The sequence below is a fragment of the Lepidochelys olivacea genome (assembly GCF_965140295.1).
Source record: "Lepidochelys olivacea isolate rLepOli2 genome assembly, chromosome: 1".
In the NCBI taxonomy this organism is placed as follows: Eukaryota; Metazoa; Chordata; order Testudines; family Cheloniidae; genus Lepidochelys; species Lepidochelys olivacea.
Genome location: NC_140411.1, coordinates 224,568,728 through 224,596,022, shown reverse-complemented (window position 1 = coordinate 224,596,022; position 27,295 = coordinate 224,568,728). Strand labels below are relative to the sequence as shown.

The window sequence follows — 27,295 nt, the reverse complement described above, 5'->3', positions numbered from 1 at the left end:
AGTTGTGGCCTAATCCACTACACATGCAGATGAAAATCTGCCCCATAAGAGGAAATACTCTTAGAACATTAAGAAATGCTCCAGCTTTATTTTTTTATGCATTGTGCCACATTTTAGTAACTTTATTCTCAGTTGACAGTCTCTTTACACTATATTAAATGTAATATTGGAGCATTTTCCAAAGATGGGTGTATGTATCCATCCATCCATACCCACCCAATTATTTAAGACATACGTAGTACTTATGGGAATACTACAAGGTAGATAATAATTACATGAAAATTACAAATAAATGACAAAGTTGCTTCTTTAGTTCAACAAGAGTCTGCAACTGACCAGTGTCTTTCACTTGAGAATCTCAAAGCCCTTTAAAACATTAAACTTCACAACGAGCCTGTGGGATAGGTAATTATCCTCATGTCACGATCAGTAAACTGAGGCGAAATGATTTTGGGTTTAAAAGCCAATCAGCAGCAGAGATGGAATAGAACCCAGAAGTCATAACTCCTAGTCCTGTGACCACTAAACTATACTCCTCCATCTACTCCGTTTTAGGATTCAAGTGTTTACCTGAATTAGAGAAGCTGCCGCTGGGATTTGCCTGTTGAAATGCTTCTGACGTTGCTTCTGTTGTACCTTCAAGGCAAAACCAGAACCCAGAATCCCCTAAAAGTAAACCAAATACTGGTAAGTCTCTGGTAAAACTTTTTAAAACAAAAATTAAAAGCATGAAATAAAAACCATTTTCTTCTTGGCAACTCCTCCTTTAATATTAATGAGAGAATTTCACCTAAGCTCAGTTATAGTCATGGAGTATCTTAACTCTTAACATTTCCGGGATGACAAAATTTATCCAGTGATGAAATACAGTGTATTGGAGGTATTCTGGGCACCACATGACTTCACTAACTCTTTTACACAAATCAGGAAATATTCTGTCCCTAAAAAGACTCAACCATACATTCACAGCTAGAATTTATGGGGAACATTATTCAATATACAGTAGCTGTAGCCACTTTCACTACATTCTAAAAGCAACTGGCACATGATAGTGAGAGAAAAAACTGAACTCCAGATGTATTTTACACTTACTATTTCCTTCCCCCACAAACAAACAACTCTTTTCACCTGTCACCTGTGGAAGAACTCAAGGAAACATACATGTTGCACTCTATAAAAGAATTTCTTTTAAAATTAAGGCAATAAATTATTACAGAGCTATAGCTGTATCCAGTTTCAATTTCTCAGAGGTTACATTAGTTTTTAGTAATGTGGGTTCATACCCTCTGAGTTCTGCTCTGAACAAACCTGCAATTAAAAAACAGTCAAGTATCACCTGGTTTTGACAAAACTGTAGCCCAGTTTTGTTCAAAATATTTACAAACCTTTAATAAATACAATGGCTGAGTTGAGTTTCCGTCTAGACAAGGAACACCATGTGTCTTCAGGCTTCAGACTGAAAGCTACACACCGTTCTTGTTGCCTGACATTCCTTCTACCTGTTGCTATATTATGTGTAGTGCTAAGTCATTCTAAGGATTTTATTTTCAAAACTTCAGCAAAAGTCTTATAGCTTAGTTAGTTTGTCCTTACATTCCCTCATATTCAATTTGGGGAGCCAAAAAAAGCCCAGCAATGGTGCTTTGCAGCAGACCTGATTGAGATTCCCAGGTTGCCTCCTTACAATCTCAGTTTTTTAAATCACAAAAGACAAGAAGATAAGGAGATCTGGGCTCTATTCCCAGTTTTGCCACTGGCCTGCCGGTTGACCTTGGGCAAGTCAGTTCACCTACCTGTACCTTAGTGTTCCCAATGGTAACATGAGGATAATGAATCTTATCTCCTTTATAAAGGGCTTCGAGATCTATGGATGAAAAGGGCTACAGAAAAGCAAGGTGGTGTTATATATTTAATGCCCAATATTTAAGGTATGTAAATGGCCACCATCACCATATTATCTGAGCTAGAGCTGAACGTTTTGGTTGGATATATTCCTGGCCGTTCCAGCACAAGACACAATCTTTAATTCCTGGAGACTTCAGGACAATCCTGGAGGGTTAGCAACCTTAATCTGAGTGCCTGACAATTTTTAATGTCTTTATCCTCATGACACTCCCATGAGGTGGAGAGTATTACCCCATTTTACAGAAGGGGAACTGAGGCACAAAAAAGTGACTTGCCCAAGGTCACACAGGAAGTCTATGGCAGAGCAGGAAACTGAACCTAGGTTTCCCAAGTCCCAGGCTATTTCCCCCCCCCCCCCAAACAACTGGATTCGCAAGAAAGGGGAAAAAATTCATAGGCAGGAGTTGTAGACCAAGCTGGATGAGCAAGCATCTCAGAGAGGTGATTAAGAAAAATCAGAAAGCATACAGGGAGTGGAAGAAGGGAGGGATCAGCAAGAAAACTTATCTTATTGAGGTCAGAACATGTAAGGATAAAGTGAGACAGGTTAAAAAAGTCAAGGAGAGTTGGACCTTGCAAAGGGAATTAAAACCATTTATAAAAGGTTCTATAGTCATATAGATAAGAAAAAACAAAGAAAGAAGAAGTGGGACCACTGAACACTGAGGATGGAGTGGAGGTCAACGATAATCTGGGCATGGCCCAATATCTAAACAAACACTTTGCCTCAGTCTTTAATAAGACTAAAGAGTATCTTAGGGATAATGGTAGCATGACAAATGGGAATGAGGACATGGAGGCAGACATTACCATATTTGAGGTAGAAGCGAAATTCAAACAGATTAATGGGACTAAATCGGGGGCCCAAATAATCTTCATCCAAGAAAATTAAAGAAATTGTCACATGAAATACAAGCCCATTAGCAAGAATTTTTAATGAATCTGTAAACTCAGGGGTTGTACCGTATGCCTGGAGAATTGCTAACATAGTTCCTATTTTTAAGAAAGGGGAAAAAAAGTGATCCGGGTAATTATAGGCCTGTTAGTTTGACATCTGTAGTATGCAAGGTCTTGGAAAAAATTTTGAAGGAGAAGGTTGTTAAGGACATTGAGGTCAATGGTGAATGGGACAAAATACAACATGGTTTTACAAAAGGTAGATCATGCCAAACCAATCTGATCTCCTTCTTTGAGAAGGAAACAGATTTTTTAGACAAAGGAAACGCAGTGGATCTAATTTACCTAGATTTTAGTAAGGCATTTGATACCGTGCCACATGGGGAATTATTAGTTAAATTGGATAAGATGGGGATCAATAGGAAAATTGAAAGGTGGATAAGGAATTGGTTAAAGGGGAGACTACAATGGGTCCTACTGAAAGGTGAACTGTCAGGCTGGAGGGAGGTTACCAGTGGAGTTCCTCAAGGATCAGTTTTGGGACCAATCTTTTTATTACTGACCTCGGCACAAAAAGTGGGAGTGTGCTAATAAAGTTTGCGGATGATACAAAGCTGGGAGGTACTGCCAATTTAGAGAAGGACAGGGATATCCTACAGGAGGATCTGGATGACCTTGTAAACTGGAGTAATAGTAATAGGATGAAATTTAATAGTGAGAAGTGTAACGTTATGCATTTAGAGATGAATAACAAGAATTTTAGTTATAAGCTAGGGACACATCAATTAGAAGTAACAGAGGAGGAAAAGGACCTTGGAGAATTGGTTGATCACAGGATGACTATGAGCTGCCTACGTGATATGGCTGTGAAAAAAGCTAATGCGGTCTTGGGATGCATCAGGAGAGGTATCTCCAGTAGAGATAAGGAGGTATTAGTACCATTATACAAGGCACTGGTGAGACCTCATCTGGAATACTGTGTGCAGTTCTGGTCTCCCAAGTTTAAGGAGGATTAATTCAAACTGGAACGGGTACAGAGAAGGGCTACTAGGATGATCCGAGGAATGGAAAACTTGTCTTATGAAAGGAGACTCGAGGAGCTTGGCTTGTTTAGCCTAACTAAAAGAAGGTTGAGGGGAGATATGATTGCTCTCTATAAATATATCAGAGGGATAAATACCAGAGAGGGAGAGGAATTATTTAAGCTCAGTACCAATGTGGACACAAGAACAAATGGATATAAACTGGCCACCAGGAAATTTAGACTAGAAATTAGATGAAGGTTTCTAACCATCAGAGGAGTGAAGTTTTGGAATAGCCTTCCAAGGGAAGCAGTGGGGGCAAAAGATCTGGCTTTAAGATTAAACTCGATAAGTTTATGGAGGAGATGGTATGATGGGATAACATGGTTTTGGTAATTAAATATTCATGGTAAAACAGGCCTAATGGCCTGTGATGGGACATTAGATGGGGTGGGATCCGAGTTACCCAGGAAAGAATTTTCTGTAGTATCTGGCTGATGAATCTTGCCCATATGCTCAGGGTTTAGCTGACTGTCATATTTGGGGTTGGGAAGGAATTTTCCTTCAGGGCAGATTGGAAGAGGCCCTGGAGGTTTTTCGCCTTCCTCTGTAGCATGGGGCACAGGTCACTTGCTGGAGGATTCTCTGCTCCCTAAAGTCTTTAAACTACAAATTTGAGGACTTCAATAGCACGGATATAGGTGTGAGGTTTTTTGCAGGAGTGGTGGGTGAAATTCTGTGGCCTGTGTTGTGCAGGAGGTCAGACTAGATGATCATAATGGTCCCTTCTGACCTAAATATCTATCTATGAATCATCCTTCCTTTCGTGAGGAATATTACGAGTTAAAAGGTGTAATAACTATGTGGTATATTCTGAGAATTTTTTTTTAAAAAAACACCACATTTTCTTAACAATGGCATCAATTAACAAGTATTAGTATTATTTACACATAGGATTAAATAACTGCTTTGAATTCCCACTCACCGCTGGAAGAGCAAAAAAAGATATAGCAAATACTGAGAAACAGGAAGCAATCGTCTTCCCAATCCATGTCTGTGGTACTTTGTCTCCATAACCAATTGTTGTGACCGTTACCTGCACCATAAACAAAGAAAATATTCACTGCAAAGTTGTAAAGTTATTCCAGAAAGCAATGTGAAAGCATCACAACACATGACAATCCATTTGGCATAAACACGATTGGCCCGTGCCTAAAGCCCCAGCTCCTGAAATCATTTGCTTATGTTAGAATCTTGATCTCAATAGCCTGGAGAGAGGCGAGTAACCCCATTCATCTCTTTGGGGCACTGCACTGGGGGGCTCCATCAACACCACCCCAGCAGAGGACTCGTAGCAGGAAGAGAGGAGTACAATGGTTCCAGTGCACCCATCTGAATAGACACACCAGCAGACAGAATGTAAGTACAAGGGGACCCCATCCTGTTGCATCTGCCTGACTGGGAGAAGAGGCCCTGGCCACCACTACTCAAAGTGGGATGCTGGGCCACGAAGGGCAGGGCGCTCATGTCGAGGCATGTCTAACACACCATATGTCAAGGATGGGTTTTGGACAGGCGGCCTAGTGTCTAAAGCCAGTCAGATACTAGAAAGTGGAGTTGTGAGTTGATCCAGGGTTGGGAACCATGGGCCAGAGTCAGGACTCAGTGCTAGGACGTAAAAGCTGGGGATCAGGAACTGGAATTCAGTAGCAGGAAACAAAGCCAAGTCGAGAACTGGGTATCAGAGTCAGGAGGTAAAGCTAAGGTCAGCAATAGCACGAAAAAGCAGAATCTGTAACAGCAGCTAGCTAGGATTCTGCCTAGCTGTAGACCCAAACTTCCTCCCCAAGCTAAAATACTATGTCTGGACCCATCAGGAATGTCTTGTCAATTTGGCCCTCCCTGGGCAGTACACCCATGTTTGGGCCCCTGAGACTCATGTTCTGGTAAGTGTTTCCACTGTCAGAGGTGTTAGGTGGTGGGTGTGGAGATAGTCACTTTCCAGGGAATCTGCAGACCCAGGTTCTATACGTGCTGAATCTTTCATCATATTGCCGTAATTGGCCCTGCCCACTGCCCTGTTTCAACATTGCAAAGATGGTTTGCTTCTTCTCAAAATTAAAAACTCTAGCTATTGACAGTATTTTTCATTCTGTCCAATACAAATAATTTTAACAGCTACGTCTATAAAGACTTATTAGGTTTCAGGACATGGCAAAATATAAGGAGTAGGGAATAGCTATCAATAATACCAGAAATATGACCAAAACAGGTTGATGAATTCACTTTCACCTAACCATTCACAATGAGAACAAAGGAGGCTATGGAAATTAGGCTTGACCAAAGGACGCCAATTCTATTTTGTGACAACTTTCAAGATTTCAGAATTTGTTTCTCCTTGGACAAAATCTTTCAAAAAAAAATATTTCTGAAAAGGAGAGAGTGAGGCTGTTTAGCCTCATGGTTAGCACGTTGGCCAAGTAAATGGAAGAACCAGGCTCCACTCCCTCCTCTGCTCCAAATCAGAGCAGGATTTTTCTTCATCCCATATCATCCCAAAACAGGCAGAGCAGGGGCTTGAAACTGATTCTCCCACTGAGCTACAGAGTCAGTCTTTGCTCTCTGTGCTCACCCCGACCCAAAAATCTTCCTACCCAAAGTTTCATGGAAACAAACATCTCCGCAAAACCTTCTGGCTTCAACAAAATAGAATATTTCACTAAAATTTCATTTTGGCAAACGTTTTTTGAATGGCTCTAGTGAGAATACTGCCATTTAGGGCACAGTCGCTGCTATTTCCAATTGTTGCACCCAGTTAGATACTATAAAGAATAATAAATAATAATGCCTATTTCTTATAAAGTGCTGTTCATCAGAATCTCAAAGCACTTCACAGTCATTAATCTATAGTTTTTAAAGGTTTTCCTGAAGAGCCTATAAACAGTTGGAGAGAATATGCTTCCCTTAGAGCAATCTCTCAGGGAAGCACTGTAATAAGCTAGGAAGGAGGATTTAAAAAACACAGGGCTGAAAATACTATTGAACAAAGACTTTCAAGCCCTGAAAACTAGACTCACATTTACTTTATAGACTCTTGGCACCTCATTCTGAACAAAATGCCAGTTGTTTAGCAAACTCAATATTTTAGTATCTTTATTTCCTTGCAACTTTAAATTGTATGCTCACCTCAGCAAGGACCACATCTTCCCATGAGTCTGTACAGCCCCTAGCATAACGGGGCCTTAATAATGATTAGGGCTATTGCTTACTACCCCAAAACAAAGAAATAATGATAATCACTAACACCACATGTTAAGTTTCAAAACAATCAGGGGAGTGGAGGAAATCAAAGCAATGATTCCTTAATGACCATTCAGCTGCTCAGTGCACCCAGATAATCCTTTAATGTCTTGCTTTTTCTTCTCCCCTTCATTTTCCTATGAAAGGCTCCTTGTTCTTCTGAGTTCTCAAGCACTCAGGAATTAAAAACCAACTGCAGTAATGCTGAACTACTCTAACATTACTGTGGGAGACACCATAAAAAGCCATAACCACAGAAAAAAAGAGATGCTTTTCCATCCCTGCAGCAGACATTTGGCGGACAGATTCCTGCAGGTGTCTGGACACTTCTCAGGAAGTTTCTCCATTGCCACTTTAAGAGGATTCTTTCTTGCTAATCCAATTAATACTTGTAAGTATGCAGAATGAATTATAGATAATGTAAATTGTCCAGCTTTCTTAATCCTGTCCAGAATTATTTTGAAAGTATTTCTAGTAAATACTAGTGAACCGCTCAGCATATATTTAATAATTAGCTATTGAAAAAATAAGCCTGTTGCCTAAACCAGATTCACTACATCACATGTCCACTCATATCTTCTGCATATGCTCTAGCTAACCTGGCCTCTGATCCTACAAACACATGCACATGCATAGCTTCAAGAAGGAGAAGAAGTTTCACTGACAGCAATAGGACTATTCACATGCTTAAAGCTTTTTTAAGATCAGGGCTTTAGGACCAAACTTTAAAAATAAAGGGACGTTGCTCTGGCTGGGACATGGGTACTTGATATTGGGGATTTGGTGAAATAGCTCAAAAATTGGTATTATAGGCAGAGTAACCTGATGTAGGCAATCAGCTATTTGACTCAAATTCTACAAGACATAAATTAGCCCTGTTCTCATCAAAAGACATTAAGGTAGGGTCTCAAGAGATGGGAATGGAAATGAGATGTCAACAACTCCTGCCCCGAAAGAGGACTCAAAAATAACTTAAAAACAGGCAGGATTAATAATTTTTCCAGACTGATAATCCCTTAGGAAATGTCTTTCCATATATTTTAAACAAGGTAATAGTGCTGAAGATGGTTCACATAAGATGCTACAAGTCTTTGATAGAACTCTACAATTAAATCTGCCATGCCTGTCAAAAGTAGATGTAACAGCCTTGCATTCACAGCTAGAGCGAGTGAACCTGGTTAAAATTTGGTTCCAAATTCCTTTTATTTTTGTTTTATTTTCCTTTTCCCTCATGTTTAAACCCTTTAGGACCTTTGTATCAAATTCAGCAAGCTTGCACTTTCTACGGTAGTCAAAATATCTCACATAATAGTCTCTGTGGTTTTAGCAGATACACAAAAAACTGTCAAAAGCTGCTACCAAGATTTTTTTTTTTTTAAAACTGGATTAGTTTTGAAAAGCAAAAGTGAAATCAAATTTCACTCCCTAATAACTCCACATCTGTGTTTTTGTGTTATAGGAGGTTTTAAAAGAAAAAGAAACTAAGTGATTCACTTTGCCCTGTGTCACTGGTCCCAGCTGTGAACTGCACCTGCACCGTGACTCACTAACACTGCCGAGGCCTACATGTCTGGAAAGCTTAAACAATATTCTTCCTTCATGTGCCTCACACAGATAAAGACAAAGCTGATTTTATCTACCCATTACAAAATGTAAGTAGAATTTCACAGAAAAATCCCTGAGCACTTGGTGCAATACATAAACACTTTAAAAAAGTAGGTACGTTTAGAATTCAACCTATTTAAAACAAGCACCAAAATAGCCTACATTTTAAACTTACTCATTTCTCTTGAAAATTCTCCCAGTTTTCTTTTATTAACTTATAATCAAGAATATTTGCAAAATATGTTCATATGAAGAGAGCATATTTTAAGCCCTGATTCTGCAGCCTTTACTCTGTCAGGGCTGCAGCATCTAGCCCTTAGACTCCAAAATAGTTTCTCATGTTAGAAAATTGGATTTAATTCTTTGAGCATGTTCTTGCCAGCAGCTAAAAGAGAGGGATGTTTGTGTGTTTACTATGCACGGAAAGGGTTTATATACCACAGTGACGGGAAGCCTTATTAAGCCATAGCTAAATACTACAAAATTCACAAGAACACAGATCAGCATCCTTTAACAATTACGTTGAACAATCATCCCAATTTATATATGAGACAGTCAGACAAAGCCACTAGCCTCTTTGGACCTTGACTACACTGGGGGAATTTACAAGCTTCCCACGAGATCAGTTGAACTGATGCAAGGTCTGGTGGGAGCCCTAATGTTGTTGAGACTCCCAGAGCTCCTCCCTCTTCTAATACCATTTTGATTAGATTTACTTATCCTATTTAGCTGAAACGGTGGTAAAAACTAGCTGAGCAGCCATGTCCCGACTGTTTTGAAAACCAGTTCAACTGAACTGGCAGTAGAACAAGTAGGAATTGGTTGCTGTTAAAGTTTCCTCAGCACAGACATGACTTTTTGTGATGTCAGTCTAAAAAGGCACAGACTTGTTTGGCCTTTACTGTTTTGGTTTTTATTCTATATTTTTTCAGCCACCTGTTCTTGTGGAAAGTTTCTTAAGCTCCATTAACTAAAGGTTGTTTTATGCCCAGATGCACAAAGCTTTAAGTCCCTTATAAGCTTTTTATCATATATGTCTATAGAGGGATTTAACAAACTTTTGATTTCGTGGGCAATTGGGTTTTCCCCCCTGCCAGACTATTTAGTTCTGTCTGATCATTTCAGGGTGGGGTTCGTTTGGTCAGGGTTTTCCCATTTTTTTGGATAATTTATTGGATGCTTTGTGTACCCTTCAAATTAGTTGATATATGATAACCAAATCATTGGAATTAAAGATTTACAAGATTTTTGAACGGAGCCATTAAAAAATGGGTAAGCCAAATTTTTATAAAAAATAATTTTAGTAGAAGTTTATACATCACCCTTCTAACACAAATATTATAAATGTTTATGTATTGGGACTTTCAAGCCCCCCCCCCTCCTTTTTTTTTTCCTATCCCACAAACTCTTACCAGTGTTTAATGGATTATTTAGATGCAGGTAAAATATTACTTTGTTACTTAAGGAAGTTTTCCATTTTTTCTTTACAAAGACTTGAACTGCTTATCTCTTTGTTCTTGAATTAAACCAGATAAATTTTCCTCTCTCACACACACACACTTATGTCAAAGCCAGCAGAAGGTTGTGTAAGTGCAAAACCCACGCACAAAAGCAAGAGAGAACCTTCTATAGCATACCTTAGCACTCCCCCTTCACATTCAGTAGTCTTACAGACATGCTGTACACCTCTGCTATGAACTCCCGTGCACGTATGAAGAAACAGTATGAAATACACAACATTCCCTTATTAGCACTACAACAAATACAGCAAATGTAACATCTGTTAGATATATGCACTGTAAGCTTGTCAATGGGAAGTATGAGGTAGGAATTAAGGTTTTACTTTACAGCACAGTTTGGGAAGAGGGGAGAATAGGCAGTTAAGGGATGTGTAAGGGCTGAATGGGCAAGTTGTGAATATTTGGGAGCTAGTGGCTCTAAGTCTGCCCCCAATATCATCATAAATATCCTCAGAGTAGGTCATTCCCCACCCTATCACCAGACCTGATTTGTCAGCCTCCTCTGGTTTGCCACACTGACACTCCCAGATCATGAGCCACATGAGATTTACCAGTGGGGAAAGCTGCCTCAGGAGCACAGGTGGTGTATCAGACTCAGACTGCGGGTGAGCAGAGGAAAGACATTTCCCAGAGATGTGTCACGAATGTGATGGCCATGGCTAGAGGAGCATAACCCTACCACCTCACCAATACATGTTCTTTCTCTTCACTCCCCCACATAACCACATACTCCCTTCTCCATCCAGCTGGACATTCACACCCCTATACAACTCCCATAACTGCCCATTACCCCCAGCCCCAAACCTTCTTCTCTAGTTCACCATGACTCCTTACTGAGCCCTGCTGGTGAAACTGGAAAGCACTATCAGACATCCAAAACTGCTGATGGATCTGGAGGGCTCTGTCAACTACTTTCAATGGAACTATTTAATGTTATCACAACTTCCTGTATTCCATGTTTTAGAATATGCAGTTTGTGTTGTAGTACACATAACTGACATCTACACGCATGCTTTGGGGGCTGTCACTACAGTGGCATAGCTAGAGGTATCTAAATTATGGAACACCTTGGCCTAAATTTGTAAGAGGGAACATTCTTACAGTAATGTTTCTTTTTAGAAAAATCACTGGAAATTAAATTGGGCTCAAAAGAGGATGTAAAATTTCAAGATTAATTTCTCACTCTTTAAAATAAGGATTTAATTCCTACTTTGCATTTTGTACTTAATGCAAACTTTACCACGGAGTCACTACTTTGCCTTTATAATATACTTCATTACTGACATATTTTAGTTCTATTGCATCTACTTTAAAAAAAAAGGTTAAATTTCCCTTCTAGATTACCATTTACAAATAGGTCTAATTTTGCAAATCAATAAATCCTTACTCAGGAAAAAAAATCCCTATTAATGTCAATGGTCTATCTTGCATGAGAGTGGACAAAGACTAGGCACACACTTTGCTACAGATGACTTACCACACCCCACCACAGGGCATCAGCATAGCTGGAGAAACCTGTTCTTCCATCTTCATCCACTGCATCCTTCTCAGCAAGATAGACAAAATAGGATGAGAAGATCAGTCCCAAGAATCCAATGTACAGAGTAGTTATGAGTTCCTATCACAAAAGAAAGGAAACAGTATGTAAGGCTTAAGTTATGTACTTTCCAGTTTGAAACCAATAACGTTGTTTAGTTTCACATACTAGCACATTTTGCTGAAAGGCACTATCATGGCAATGCTGTGCAATGGCAAGGTTGGAAAGACACTATCAGCAAGTTTAGAAGGCAAAATGTACTTCCATAAAAAAAAAAGATAGAGGAATCCATGAATAGCTTTGTATTTGCTTCAAGACTAAGTCATTCCATGAATAGCTTTGTATTTGCTTCAAGACTAAGTCATTCAAGGCCAAATGGTCCCTGACAGTAGATTTGGACAGGTAAAAATAGACATAAGACTTTGCAATGTCATTGACCAACTTTGGTGATAGGCCAAATATTAATGTCTTTTAAAACTGAAGGTAAATCCTACTAGTCACTCTTAGAATATGTGATTTATTTACAGAAAATTAATCTCTTCTTCGCATCCCCCAGCATATTAACAGACATGGGGAGCACATTGCCTTCCACCTCAAATTTTTTTTAGTTAACATTTTAAAAGGGATCTGAGACTTTATCCACATTTACTTTGTGTTGCCTGAGAGACTGGGAGTTAATTCCTGCTTTGTCTTTTGTAAAACTTTTTATTCAAGCTTTGCCACCTGCAAGAAGACTGAATAGTAAAATTTACTACATACCTCATCTGTATCTTTCCCCAATTCTTTGTGTTCTTCTAGTCACCATTCTGAATTCCAGAGAATTCTCCTTTATTGTGTCCCAAATATTGCAAAAGTGATTTTTAAAAATAAAAACACCCATCTAACAAAGAACCCCTTTATTTAAAATAGATGTTTCTCTCCCACCATTCTTCTGTCATGTCTTACACTAGCATCTGAAGCTAAATGTTAGGGAGGAGAGTTCCTGGAAGATCTGGGTTTTATTACCTTAAACTAATTTCTTTCCATTCCCTTTGTTTTTTCATTACAGCATCTTTCTGGTGGAAATGGTGAAGCCTTGGAATGCTCCCTGAGACAACTGCTACTTGTAGCATCAGGAGTCAAGACTCTAAAAACCCTGCCCACTGAAACTTCACTGGGATAATCCAGATTCAGTGCACCTAATTAACCTTTGCACAAAACAAAAACATTCTCCCTTGTCAATAAATGTTCAGGTAATCCATTAGTCCCGACTGTTCCCTCTCTAGTCTCAGTTTTTAGTAGCTCCAGTTTCACCTGTAAGTCTTTTTCTCAGCTCTAGTGGCCTGATGCATTGGTTGAGCAAGGAAGTCAGAGCTGAATCTTCACTAATTCATTGTGGTCAACCTCTCCTCCACCAACTCTGCTGCCTCTTTTTGTACAGCAGTTAATACACTTGGTATGTCTGATCTTATTGCTTTGAACTGTTAAGAGTTCCTTTTACATTTGCAGCTCATTGTTTTCTCTTGGTTTTGGCAGCTTTCTGTGCTATCTTGTCCAAGTCCTTCCTCTTTCTGCAGCGATCATCCATTCATTATGCTAAGATATTGTTTAGTTACTGTAGGTATAGACAAACTAGGCACCTTCCCAGGGCAGCAAATTTGTCCCAGCTGCCCCTCTATCATGATGGAGGGGTGTCCTGGCCAAATGTGAGTGGCTCTGTGACCCCATACACCAGGTTGCAATTCCAGTCACTCAAATTTGACAGATGGACAGCTGGGTCAAATCTGCCATCCTAGGCTTATAAGGAGAGGGTAGCACACTGAAGTTTTGCCTAGGGCAGCAGATAGTCTTGAGCAGCCTCTATTTGTGGGTGTCCATTTAACACTTGGAAAGCCTGAATTCTGTAGGCTGTAAAGGGCAAGAAAGCCAATGGAGGTGGATGTTCTAGTCACCAACTGAGCATGAAGTTCCTACGCTTCCATCCCCCGGAGATGACATCACTTCCCACTGAATGAAGGTACCATATTAGTGCCACAAAAGCTGTCTGTGTCTTGCTTCAAACAAGAGCCCAACTACAAAACATCCAAGCTATTGGCAGATGTCACAAGTAATTGGAACACAGAATCTACTACTTTCTCACTGATTTTGCCTTGGAATGGAGGCCAGACAATAGTTGAAGAGATTTTCTATGTGAAGTATTGGCTTTAAAATGAGGCAGACCAATATGAGTTTTAGTGGAGTTGGGCAGGATCTCATGAGATTCCCACCACTGTGGCTGAAATGTCACCAGAACTACCAAGGATATTTCAGCATCAGCATCTCTAAATCGTAGCCCAATTCATTAAAGCCTGGACCCTTGTCAAAACTCAGTCTGGATGAAAACACCACTTCCTCAGATCATCTCTAATGGCCACTCTGAATACGTACATACATGTTTACAAACAAATATTGCAATAGCAAGTGTGTATATATAAATATTAAAAATGTTCCAGCAGCCTTATACTAAGGAGATATGTAGATAGGATATAAAAATTTCAACAAAAAGTGAATTAGAGCACAAAGAAATAGGAGTTGATAGTTGCACTAATATAGGATCTAACATCTAAAGTTGCTTGACAGTTTTGCAGAAATCGAGGCTCAGACTATTATCTCTATTTTATAGCTGAAGTGACAGACAGAAGTTAAATAACTTGCCCAAAACAAGGAAGTCAGTAGAAGGGCCAGATACACAACTCAAGAGTCCAGGTCTTGCAGTCCTTGCACTTACCACACAGCCAAGCTTACTCTCATGCTTTTGAGAAGGACAGCTAACAGACCAAGATGCTATTCATCAGGTGAAACACCAACAGAGTGACAAAAAATATTTCTTTTCCCTTTCCTCCCCCACAGAAGTCTAACACACTATACTTTGCAGTTATGACTGAAACAAGGTTAGTGGGGGGTGGTGTGCAAAGAAAGCCAAAATCACACTTGCATATAGGGTAACATGACAGATCAGTATTGAGGGGCTTAAGTCAAGAAGTTCTTTTAAACCTGGACACATTTTTAATTATGACAAATCTCAAATAATAATACTACTCAGAACTCTTAGAAGCATTATGGCAGCTCACAAAGCAAGATGAGGGATAAGTGAACCTCTGAGATTAGAGACTTAAACTGGAGCTGGGTAAATTAACTCAATAGTTTTTCAGTGAGCTGCATGATTTTTTCCAAGTTTTTCCATCACCATATGTGATACTGACTCATGTTCTGTTGCCTTTGGCAAAAGACACTAGTATAAGCTCAACCTTCTGAAAATAGCTGAGTGCCCTAGCCAAATCGGGTTTCAGTGAGCTAATACAGCTATATGTAAAACTCAAACACACATGGAAAGCATTGGTTCAATCTTTAGTAAGCTTTTCTGGGCACAGACAGATCCAAGTGAATCTATTTTCAGTGGGACCCAAATAATTTCCTTTTGTGCACTTTTCAGGGATTTAGGATCCTATTTTGTATTGAAAAAGTGTCCAATTCAGCAACAAGAACAAATGAAAGTCTGCTTTGTATGCTGGCTGCAAAGAAAAAGAAGCTGAGGTCCTTTTTTCTTTAAAACCCAAATTTCTATTGCAGACTGGAGGGGAATAAAAGTTGTTTTCCCTTCTGTTCACTGCAGTTTCAGCTACAATTATCCAATGTCAATAAAAAATATTTTTGATTTTGAACTGCTCGTGTGTCAGTGGGTGATCTCCTGGGTCAAGCATCACAGATATGAAGACTGTTTATAGATCACCATAATCACTTCTCTGGAGTAATATAACTTTAAATTCATTTGGTTCATGGGCTTATCTTCTCCAAGGTATTTTTTTATTTGCCCCCAGAAAACCCCCACAGTAAGCCTTATGAATACTAAGAAAATACTTTAGGTGTCTAGTCCAGTATTATATGGATAGCCACGCACCGTAGAGATAAACAACGAAGCTTACACTGACATGGGCCATTAAAATTCCTCATGTCATTTAGGAATGAAGTGGATTTGTGTTGAGGAATTTTTGCTGTTTGTTTGGGGATTTTTTTTTTTAAACAGGAATTCAGTGTTTTTCAATGGAGTTCAGCCTGTTGGATCTGAAGTTACCTGTGGTGCAGCAGAAATGTTAATAGCACAAGAATAACTATACTATAGATTTTCAGTGTTTTGCTTTAAGCAGTTCCCAGTCATCTGTAACATAACAATGATCTGCTGAAGCAAATGCAGGTGGCAGCTGTGATGGAAGTTTATAGTTGTTTACACTAATTGGAGAACAGATTTATATGAAGGAAGGACTATCCTAGGAGAAGAAATAACTGGCTTTAAAGGTGAAGAAATCTATAGTGTGGAACAAGCCACTATAATATGACTGATGAGTAAGAGAGGATGACAATAATATGTTGATATGGTTAACTTCGAGCACCCGTTTTCACCAAAAAAGATTCAAAAGTGACCCTTTAAATCATTCATTTGCTAAAGTATGTGTAAAAAAGTCTATATGAAAAGTGATTATTTAAGCTTAAGTACTTTTGAACAGGAGAGGTAATGGTAAAACGTACAAGCTTTAACAAAAACAGACTGCTATTTATAGAAATATCTACCTCTATTTCACAGCCTATATCCTTAGATAAAATAGTGTTTCCTGCATGTTAACACATTATATTTAATATTTTTATTTATAGCACAGATTAGAAACCCCAAGTAGCTAAATAAAAAGGAATGGTTAAAACGGCTGATGTGTTCACTTAAAATTTTTCAACTGGTTTGTTTTTTTGCCAAAATAACCTGCGTTAGAAGACAGTTCCTGCAAATACAGCTGGCAGCATTTTTATATGTGAGACAAACCATGGAACTATGTTAAATAAATTCTGCCTGAATAGTTCCATCAAACTTCACAGAGAACCATTATTCACAACTATAATGCTAATTTCCAGAAAATACCACTGCTGGTGCCTACTAGCCCCCAGATTGAAAGAAATATTCAGCCTAATTGTGTTCCTGTTTTAAAAATAAAAAGAAACGTGATTGTCTTTGAAAGTGATTCATTCTATCTTGCAACAATTGTTCATTTTAAACCAGATCATGGTTTGAAGTCCAAGAGATGAATAAGCTTCATGGACAATGTGTTAGGAATTTTAAAATATCCAGTACCTGACGATGTATGAAAACAACTGATCCTAAGAGTCTCCAAGTGCCACCCTGCCGATCTACATGAAGCATGCGAAGTATCTGGAGAAACCGGATTCCTCTGAAAGAAAAATGTGAAATGAAAATCAAAAACTTAAATATCGATACAAAACTATTTTTTTAATCTGCACACAACCTTCAGGGTACATTTATATAGTATAAAAAAAAACAGAAAAACCCCCATGTTCCTGATCATTCTTCAGGATGCTGAGCAACTTCTGTTCCCAGAGATGTGCCTGTGGATTAAGGCTATTCGGTACCTTTTGTGTGTGGACCCATAATTTCAATACTGTAGACTACTCTGTATTTAAATGTATAGTATATCATTATACCAAATAGTTAAATAAATTGTACACATATTTGTTCATACTCATAAGCACATTACATTTTTACTTATTTGTGACTCAAATGTTTGCTTTCTGAGACCATTCAGTACCAAAACTTTACTAGCATGAACACTGGCAAAAAGTAAACTTTTAACTTTGATATTTTCCAAAAGCAAAACGTGAATTGAATATTCAACTGTAAAAGTCACAATTCTCATTTTGATTGGATGATTTATGTAACTAAAAACAATCAGTGAGTAGAGACAATGCTATGCAACTTAAGTAACCAACCAGAACATGAATTTCAGACTCTCTTGAGACGTCAGCTACAACAGTGCCATATGAACACCTGTACTCACTTTCAGGTGATATTGTAAAGAAGCAGGCAGCATCATCTCCCCTAAATGTAAACAAATTTGTCTGTCTTCGCGATTGGCTGAACAAGAAGTAGGACTGAGTGGACTTGTAGCCTCTAAAGTTTTAGATGGTTTTGTTTGAGTGCAGTTATGTAACAAAAATCTACATTTGTGAGTTACACTTTCACAATAAAGAGATTGCGCTACAATACTTGTATGAGGTGAATTGAAAAATACTATCTTTTTAGCATTTTTACAGTCCAAATCTTTGTAATCAAAAATATAAAGTGAGCACTGTATTCTGTGTTGTAATAGAAATCAATATATTTGAAAATGTAGAAAAATATTTAATCATTTTTAATTGGTATTCCATTGTTTAGCAGTGAGATTTATTGCAAATAATTTTTTAAATTCCGATTAATTTTTTTTTAGTTAATTGTGTGAGTTAACTGTGATTAATTGGCAGCCCTAAATTAAACAAATCTTAACATACACATTCACCTGTGGGAACAGAAAGTACATATTTGTTCTGGACATTTATGTCTTCATAATCTTGTCAGTTCTTATATGCCAAAAGTCAGTGCCCCGTAAATACCTTAGACATATACTAAAGGGAGTTGTATATATGTGGGCCCAGTCCTGCAAAGTGCTGACTTCCTCACTTCCCAATAACTCAAGTGGGAGGGAGGGCACTTAACACATTATAGGAGGTGCAGCACCCCTTTGCTGGATTAAGCAAAGTGGGAATACACCTCCACCACTCCTTATCGCTCCTTTCCAGTATTTACTCAGTTTACCATCCAAAACAACATTGTGCTACTTGGGGCAAGCTGAACAAACACTGCATAAATCAAATGCGTCTGGTTCCTGCATGGTATGTGTTACCTGTGCCAGATAAAATGCAATTGTGCTTTGATGGATTTAAGTGAAGTAATTACACATTCTCCAAAAAAGTACCAAGTGAATTAAGTGGTGTCTGGATTACTTCTTAAATAAACCAACGTGCTGTAATATTCTTTTTTCCTCTTCAGAACGAGTGTTGGATGTTTTGTATGGGACATAATGTTTCTTTAGTTGTGTCCTCTCTGCTTCCACACTCACACCCATGCAGTATGCGTTGCCTCGATGCTGCCTTTCCCAATCAGTGACCGAGGCACAATGGTACTCTGAGTTCTTCATAGTCCATTTACCTTGACATTTTGATAATCTTTGGTAATAACAATTGAGCATGCATCTATAAACCCATCTTGTATTTAGTTACATTACAGTCACTAGAAGAACGTACCTTATGGCAGATGTGGCGAACACCTGCCCATTTGATCCTACACTCAGAACAATAATTGAGGCTATCACAACAATAAGATCTATTAAAAAAACACATTGAACATTAGACTTATGCACTTAAACAGTCACTGAACACCAGATGAAAAAAGCAAACAAAAACCAAATGACTTTAGTAGAGTTTTGTTGGAACAGTGAGTTAACATAGCAGAGTTTCACATCTGGAAAACCAAGATTAAAATCTGGTTTAGGCCAAATGAAAGCATGTTTGGTAATCACATCAAAACTCCCTATTATTTCCACTTCAGAAAATGAGCACCCCCATCCCACTCCCCATACACATGCTAAAAGAATGTTAAGGTTGGAAACTCAAGCACTCAAAGTTTAGGAAATGCCAGAATTCAGGTTGCTCAGGATACCTTAATTTGACTCCACTGTGCTGTATGCATTATGATGCAGTCTTTAATTACATGATTACATTCTATTTTTTTTTCCTCAGGACTCCTACCTCACTCAGTGCACAGGAGGGATAGCGTTTAATGTATTTTGTTTCCTCATCATCATTCAATGCGTTACCCATGCCTTATTCACTGCACGCTATTTAAACCTTGTTCTAAGGCGCAATTATTTCCTCCTCATGGTCCTCACCATTATAGTTTTAGAATGTTTCACAATTATTAAATTTATTTCCACAACACCCCTGTGAGAGGAAAGGGTGTTATCCCCATTTTAAAGATAGGGAACTAAGGCACAAAGAGATTAAGGTCAAAAGTATCCACCTATTTGGGTGCCCAATTTGGCACACCTAGGACCTGATGTTTCATTAGCATTATATCACACTTAATATGTTCAAAGAATAGCTCTCCCATTGACTTCAGTCACACTTCTGAGTCCTCAGCACTTCTGCACATAAGACCCAGTAGTCTCAAAGCATGCACGGAAAAGTTTGCTTCAAGTGCCTTATCCAGCATCACATCGGACCATTATGATCTAGTCTGACCTCCTGCACAATGCAGGCCACAGAATCTCACCCACCCACTCCTGCAAAAAACCTCTCACCTATGTCTGAGCTATTGAAGTCCTCAAATTATGGTTTAAAGACTTCAAGGTGCAGAGAATCCTCCAGCAAGTAAGCTGTGCCCCATGCTACAAAGGAAGGCGAAAAAGCTTCAGGGCCTCTTCCAATCTGCCCTGGAGGAAAATTCCTTCCCACCCCAAATATAGCGATCAGCTAAACCCTGAGCATATGGGCAAGATTCACCAGCCAGATACCCAGGAAAGAATTCTCTGTAGTAACTCAGATCCAACCCCATCCAACATCCCATCACAGATCATTGGGCCTATTTACCATGAATATTTAAAGATCAATTAATTACCAAAAATCATGTTATCCCATCATACAATCTCCTCCCTAAACTTAGAGTTTAATCTTAAAGCCAGATAAGTATTTTGCCCCCACTGCTTCCCTTGGAAGGCTATTCCAAAACTTCACTCCTCTGATGGTTAGAAACCTTAGTCTAATTGCAAGTCTATAATTCAATTCTCCATGGTAGCATTCAACTCCTTTACTACGGCAGACCCCTGCCTCATTCACTACACATCTTCCAACTTTTGCAACAAATAAGGCAAGGGTCCTACAGTCAGTCTCCTTCACTACACAGCCCTGCTTCATCCCTACAGCAAGTCCCTTGTGCACTTCCTGTCCTTTTCGGGAGGACACTGGTTGTCAACCTGTCCGGTCTATGCTCTGGCACCACTTCAGCACATTGAGAGCACCCTACAGGAACCCTAGACAGCCTCCAGAACACGTTTCTGGAGTTTTTCTGGCCAGTCTGCACTGGGTCTCTGTGGCTGTCCTGAGCCTCCCCTTATGGGAGGGCAGACCAGGCCTGCTCTGCATCCAGGCAGGTCCGCAGCTCCTGGATTCAGGCCCTTCAGCGACAGTGCAGGTAGTCATACATGAAGCATTTTGGTGCACATCTGTCTCCATCAGCTCCAATATGCCAGGCAGCTCTTATCTCCTGAGACCTCTCGGAGCTACCAGTCTTTTACTGGGACCTACTCAGGACCTGGAAGCATCTAGTGTCAGTGACCAGGTCCGTAGCAGCCACTGTGGAGAAGACCCTCCTTGCAGAACCCCTCCTACACAACCCCATCTCTATGTGCAGGTGAGGGAGTCCCCCTTGATTCACTGGAAGTTGGTCCTGGCTGGTACCACCAGACTCTAAAATGTCTGGGATTAGGATCAGAGGGATTATAGCACTCAGCCAGTGCATGGAGCTGCCCACCCTGCTCTTACCCTGTTGTGTGCTCCAGGAGGCAAGGGCAGCCTTGTCTCCTCCTTCTCTCATTTTCCTCAAGTGGATCCTGAGGAAGAGTGATCCCCGTTCACTGTTGACCCATCTGTCCAGGTGGAGCAAGTTGGAAGGGGAAGTGCCCTCTTCCATTCTCTACTGGTATCCGGTATCCAGGCAGATTTTCTCTAGGTGGCACCCCTGAATCCTCTGACTCCTTTGTGGAGCAGTGGGCACTGACTGGGGTTTTCTGCTTAGCATCCCCTCTGGATCCTGCGTTGGACCGATATCCTCACTCCCATCCCTTTTTTCACATTTGTTACCCAAAGTACTCTGTTCTCTGGACTTTGTAGTCCCTCCCTGTGGCTGAGGCCATAGGTCTTTGAGTTCTGGGAAGAGGTGGACCCAAAACTAAATAGGCCTATGAACTGATTAAGGCAGAGGTGCTGTGGGAAAAAACCAGGATGCAATCATCTAATTAAAGACTATCACAATACATATCCACAAGGGGGACAAATTAAGGTTGCACAACCAACCCTTATTCTGGCATTTCCCAACTTTTGAGCATTTGACTTTGGAACCTTAGAGCTCTTTGAAAATGGGGTGTGTATGTGAGAAGTTACTTAGGCTTTTAAAAAAGCAAACTGAACACACGAATTCCATCCAGTAGCATCATATTGATACCCATATGGGACATCAGTAAGACTAAAACCTTTAGCTCCACCACACAGACCCCTGCAACTTGAGCTAGCAAGGTAAATGATAGCAGTAGTAAGTAGTCATCCTTTATGTGGACTGACATAAAGGAGCTCTGGTATGAAACTGCAGAAAAACCTGAGAGTCTCTGGATTAAGTTTAGAAGCGTGAGCAACAAGGGTGATGTCGTGCTAATGTACTCAATGCTTTTTTTGCCTAGGTCTTCACAAACAAGGTCCACTCCCAGACTACTGCACTGGGCAGAGGTGACCAGCCCTCTGTGGAGAAAGAAGTGATTCGGGACTATTTAGAAAAGCTGGACGGGCACAAGTCCATGGGGCGGGATGCACTGCATCCAAGAGTGCTAACGAAGTTGGCGGATGTGATTGCAGAGCCATTGGTCATTATCTTTGAAAACTCATGGCGATCAGGGGAGGTCCCAGATGACTGGAAAAAGGCTAATGTAGTGCCCATCTTTAAAAAAAGGGAAGGAGGAGGATCCGGGGAACTACAGGCCAGTCAGCCTCCTCAGTCCCTGGAAAAATCATGGAGAAGGTCCTCAAAGAATCAATTCTGAAGCACTTAGAGCAGAGGAAAGTGATCAGAAACAGTCAGCATGGATTCACCATGGGCAAATCATGCCTGACTAATCTAATTGCCTTCTATGATGAGATAACTGGCTCTGTGGATGAAGGGAAAGCAGTGGATGTGTTATTCCTTGACTTTAGCAAAGCTTTTGATACACAGTCTCCCACAGTATTTTTGCCAGCAAGTTAAAGAAGTATGGGCTGGATGAATGGACTATAAGGTGAACAGAAAGCTGGCTAGATGGTCAGGCTCAATAGGTAGCGATCATTGGCTCCACGTCTAGTTGGCAGCCGGTATCAACTGGAGTGCCCCAAGGGTCGGTCCTGGGGCCGGTTTTGTTCAATATCTTCATAAATGATCTGGAGGATGGCGTGGACTGCACCCTCAGCTAGTTTGTAGAGGACACTAAACTAGGAGGAGTGGTAGGTATGCTGGACAGTAGGGATAGGATATAGAAGGACTTAGACAAATTAGAGAATTGGGCCAAAAGAAATCTGATGAGGTTCAACAAAGACAAGTGCAGAGTCCTGCACTTAGGAGGGAAGAATCCCATGCACTGCTACAGACTAGGGACAGAATGGCTAGGCAGCAGTTCTGCAGAAAAGGACCTAGGGGTTACAGTGGACGAGAAGCTGGATATGAGTCAACAGTGTGCCCTTGTTGCCAAGAAGGCTACCGGCATTTTGGGATGTATTAGTAGGGGGCATTGCCAGCAGATCAAGGGATGTGATTGTTTCCCTCTATTCGACCTTGGCGAGGCCTCATCTGGAGTATTGTGTCCAGTTTTGGGCCCCACACTGCAAGAAGGATGTGGAAAAATTGGAAAGCGTCCAGCGGAGGGCAACAAAAATGATTAGGGGACTAGAACACATGACTTATGAGGAGAGGCTGAGGCAACTGGGATTGTTTAGTCTGCAGAAGAGAAAATGAGGGGGGGATTTGATAGCTGCTTTCAACTACCTGAAAGGGGGTTCCAAAGAGGATGGATCTAGACTGTTCTCAGTGGTAGTAGATGACAGAACAAGGAGTAATGGTCTCAAGTTGCCATGGGGGAGGTTTAGGTTGGATATTAGGAAACACTATTTCACTACGAGGGTGGCGAAGCACTGGAATGGGTTACCTAGGGAGGTGGTGGAATCTCCTTCCTTTGAGGTTTTTAAGGTCAGGCTAGACAAAGCCCTGGCTGGGATGATTTAGTTGGGGATTGGTCCTGCTTTGAGCAGGGGGTAGGACTAGATGACCTCCTGAGGTCCCTTCCAACTCTGATATTCTAGGATTCTATGACACAGAAGAGAGATGAGACACTTTGCCAGTGGGTTTCAGATAGTTGCTGACACTAGAGGAATGTTGAGACTCAGGAATCTTGGCACTGATGAGGTTCAACTTGGCACTGATGAGGCTCTGGAGAGGAGCATGTCTAGTGGGTACAGACCTTTCTATCCATTCCCCACAATCTTGACTCCTCCTTCCCCATCTCCAGCAACTTGTCCCTGGCTCAATCCTTTCTTTTCTTCAGCCATGGTTCCTCATCCCAGTCTCAGTCTTCTTTCCCACCTCTCATCCTGGCTGTTCAGAGATCTCTCCCCTCTTCCCACTTGTTTTCCCTGCCCCACCAATTTCCTGTCAGTCCCAATCTGCCAGTCTCAGTCTGTGAGTGAGCTCCTGCTGGGGGGGAACACAGAACATGCCCCCCCTAAAGGGGTCAAAGTTAAATGTCTGTGCATGCCCCTGTATGAGGCACAAACTCAGCAAAATGGCAGTAAATAGCCTACTATGCGGAACAAATGGGGCAAATAAGTGACATATGTTCTAAATGTACAATTTCACATTTTAGAGGTTTTTTGGTCTCATTCTCTGGAACAGACGTAACATCTTTCCTGTTTCTTAGGCTCTGGATCAGTACCTAGCACACTAAGCACTATTTCCCTAGAAGCCTGAGACAGGCTGCAGTGTTGCTTTCGTGCACCAGTGGTTTCTTCATTTCTATGACCAGGTCCCTGAAAAACATCTCTCTCTTACTTAAGGATTTATTAAGCCAGGTACAATTCAACAACATCCAAATAATATATGCATTCAGACATACGTCCAAAATGTTCGCAAAAACTACCATCAGCCAGCGTTTGCCTATCCATTTTGTGATGGATGAGGATACCATCACACATGTCCTTTTGTTTTGTTATAAAAATTAATTGTATCTGTTTTGCTTCAGCCCCAGAGGCAGAAGCATCTGAGTGCATAGACGACAACAGTAATACTGCTTTCCCCTTTTTGGGTACATAAGTCACAAGGGTCATATTTTCCTGGAAACCAAACAAAACTGGAGTGGACAGGTTTTGCCAGTTGGAAAGGAACTGAACAGGAATTTCAGGCTTGTTCCTTCTCATTGTGCCAGCCAAAGTTAGTTTTTTGGGGCAGCAAGTCCAACACTGGTGAAAAAATTATCCCTTGTTGCCTCTAAAACTTGTGCCAGTTCGTTAACTATGTTTCTTGTTGCTGCTGCATTTGCCTCTCTGCCACCGTATAGGTCAGCATTTAAAATATACGAAGCTGTGAAGTCACAGCATAGCCAGAATTTACTGCCAGATCTGGCTGATTTTGAAAGCATATAATGCCTGAAAGGACAGCAACCATGGTAAGCCACCAGCTGTTTGTCCATGGACAAAAATCAGCTTGCTAAGCAAGTATTTCTTATTTATACATAATAGGCAGAGCACATAATAGGCAGAGCACATAGTAATACCTACAGCCAAGTGTTTCTATTATTAACTCAACAATTTGATTTCTAATTTTCCCAATATCTTTACATTTGGTCTACAACTTTCAATATCCGGTGATTTTGAGCAAAAACAATTCACCCATTTTTCAAGTACAAAAAACAAAAAAAAATCCTTTTTAACAGAAACTTTGAATTGTTTTTAGCAGCTCTAGTAGTTTATGGTATGAAGTTTATGGTCTGGAGATAGCTCTTAGGCTGGATATATGCTTTTTAGTGGTCCAGTGAAAATCTGTCTGTAAGGACTCAAAATAAACAGCCTGTATGCACATACTTTGAGTTCTGACTTACAATAATGTGGTTTTTCTCTAACATTCACTCAGTGTTTTATTGGCACAACACTGGTAGGCTTATATAACTAGACTGGAATTTCACATTCAATGTACAGGTGCTCCTTCACAGCCCTGTCTCATTCCATAACAAACTTTGAAGGTGCATATGAATATATTCCACACAGGCCCATTGCTAAAGGCAGACAATATGGGATAATAATGCACACACAACACCCTTGAACATAACCTGCCTAATATTTATTTCAAAGCATAAGCTCCCAAGCCCCTGGTGAATGAACATTAATTACAAAAAGTCATCTGTAATGACATTTCTGTAATGCAGCAAAAAGGATAGCATGTGACCTTGCAATCCCTCATCTTATCTTTGCCTGTGCCCACTATTTATCTTTTACAAAAAGCTTAAGTATAAACATTCAGAGTGGAATTTTCAAAAGTGTTGAGTGTTGACCCAACACTGCTCCTGCTGAAGCCAATAATAAACCTATATTGGGTTCCAACTGGAGCCAAGGCTCTGGGAACCCTCTGGCCTTGCGGGGTCCCAGAGCCCAGGCTCCAGCCTGAGCCGGACCCTGAACATCTACAAAGCAAATGTATAGCCCCACAGCCAAGTCTAGCAATAGGACTAGTACACAGAGTTTCTTCTACAACGCAACAGTAACAACCGTACTTCCAAATGTTTTCCCCAATGTTTTCCCCAAATGTTTTCCAAATTGAGTTCCCCAATGAGCCTTAATTCCCACAAGAATAAAACAGTATTTACACCTCTTTTGTCCATAACCTCCCACATTCTCTATACTTAAACATTCTGATGTGTCTTAACAAAGAAGTTGCAACCCTGTGCTCACAATTTACACTTAGCATTTAAAGTGCACTGTATGCTCTCCAATACTATACAAACACTAATTGCTACTGTAGTATGTAATGTGACAGCATACTGAATATAGATCAAGTTGAAAACATTCTAACAGGATTTATGTAGCTTATCCTGCATTCAAATGAATATTCTGTCAGATAATTATTTATGGAAGCTACTTAATTTAAATATAATCCTGGGAAAGCAATGGGGAGCAAAGGTTGCTGCATACATAGATTGTTTCAAGTTCTGGCTCATGATATGTTCTATAACTGACCTAGTCTCATACAATTGGCTGTATAATTTTTTTTTGCAAAAAAAATTAAAGTTTTCAAAAAAAATTCACAGAACGTTTTGGCATTTTATTAAAAAACAAAAAACCATAGACAACTTCCTTACAAGGCCAAATTTACCAGACCACTTTAACTGTGTCTGCATCAGAATCATTATGTCCGCAAGCTTAAGTATAAACATTCAGAGTGGAATTTTCAAAAGTGTTGAGTGTTGACCCAACACTGCTCCTGCTGAAGCCAATAATAAACCTATATTGGGTTCCAACTGGAGCCAAGGCTCTGGGAACCCTCTGGCCTTGCGGGGTCCCAGAGCCCAGGCTCCAGCCTGAGCCGGACCCTGAACATCTACAAAGCAAATGTATAGCCCCACAGCCAAGTCTAGCAATAGGACTAGTACACAGAGTTTCTTCTACAACGCAACAGTAACAACCGTACTTCCAAATGTTTTCCCCAATGTTTTCCCCAAATGTTTTCCAAATTGAGTTCCCCAATGAGCCTTAATTCCCACAAGAATAAAACAGTATTTACACCTCTTTTGTCCATAACCTCCCACATTCTCTATACTTAAACATTCTGATGTGTCTTA

At 40.2% G+C, this 27,295-nt stretch overlaps 1 protein-coding gene across 1 annotated transcript in view; it reads right to left on the bottom strand.

Moving 5' to 3' along the window:
• LOC311514343 (potassium voltage-gated channel subfamily KQT member 1-like) overlaps positions 1 to 27,295 on the bottom strand; it is a gene marked incomplete at its 5' end in the record, with an annotated part of 745,885 nt that overhangs the window by 641,358 nt on the left and 77,232 nt on the right. The window contains 5 exons of the mRNA XM_084616893.1: positions 571 to 666; positions 4,810 to 4,920; positions 11,727 to 11,867; positions 16,921 to 17,017; positions 18,924 to 19,002. Of these exons, the coding sequence (XP_084473019.1) occupies positions 571 to 666; positions 4,810 to 4,920; positions 11,727 to 11,867; positions 16,921 to 17,017; positions 18,924 to 19,002 (524 nt within the window). The remainder of the gene's footprint in view (positions 1 to 570; positions 667 to 4,809; positions 4,921 to 11,726; positions 11,868 to 16,920; positions 17,018 to 18,923; positions 19,003 to 27,295) is intronic.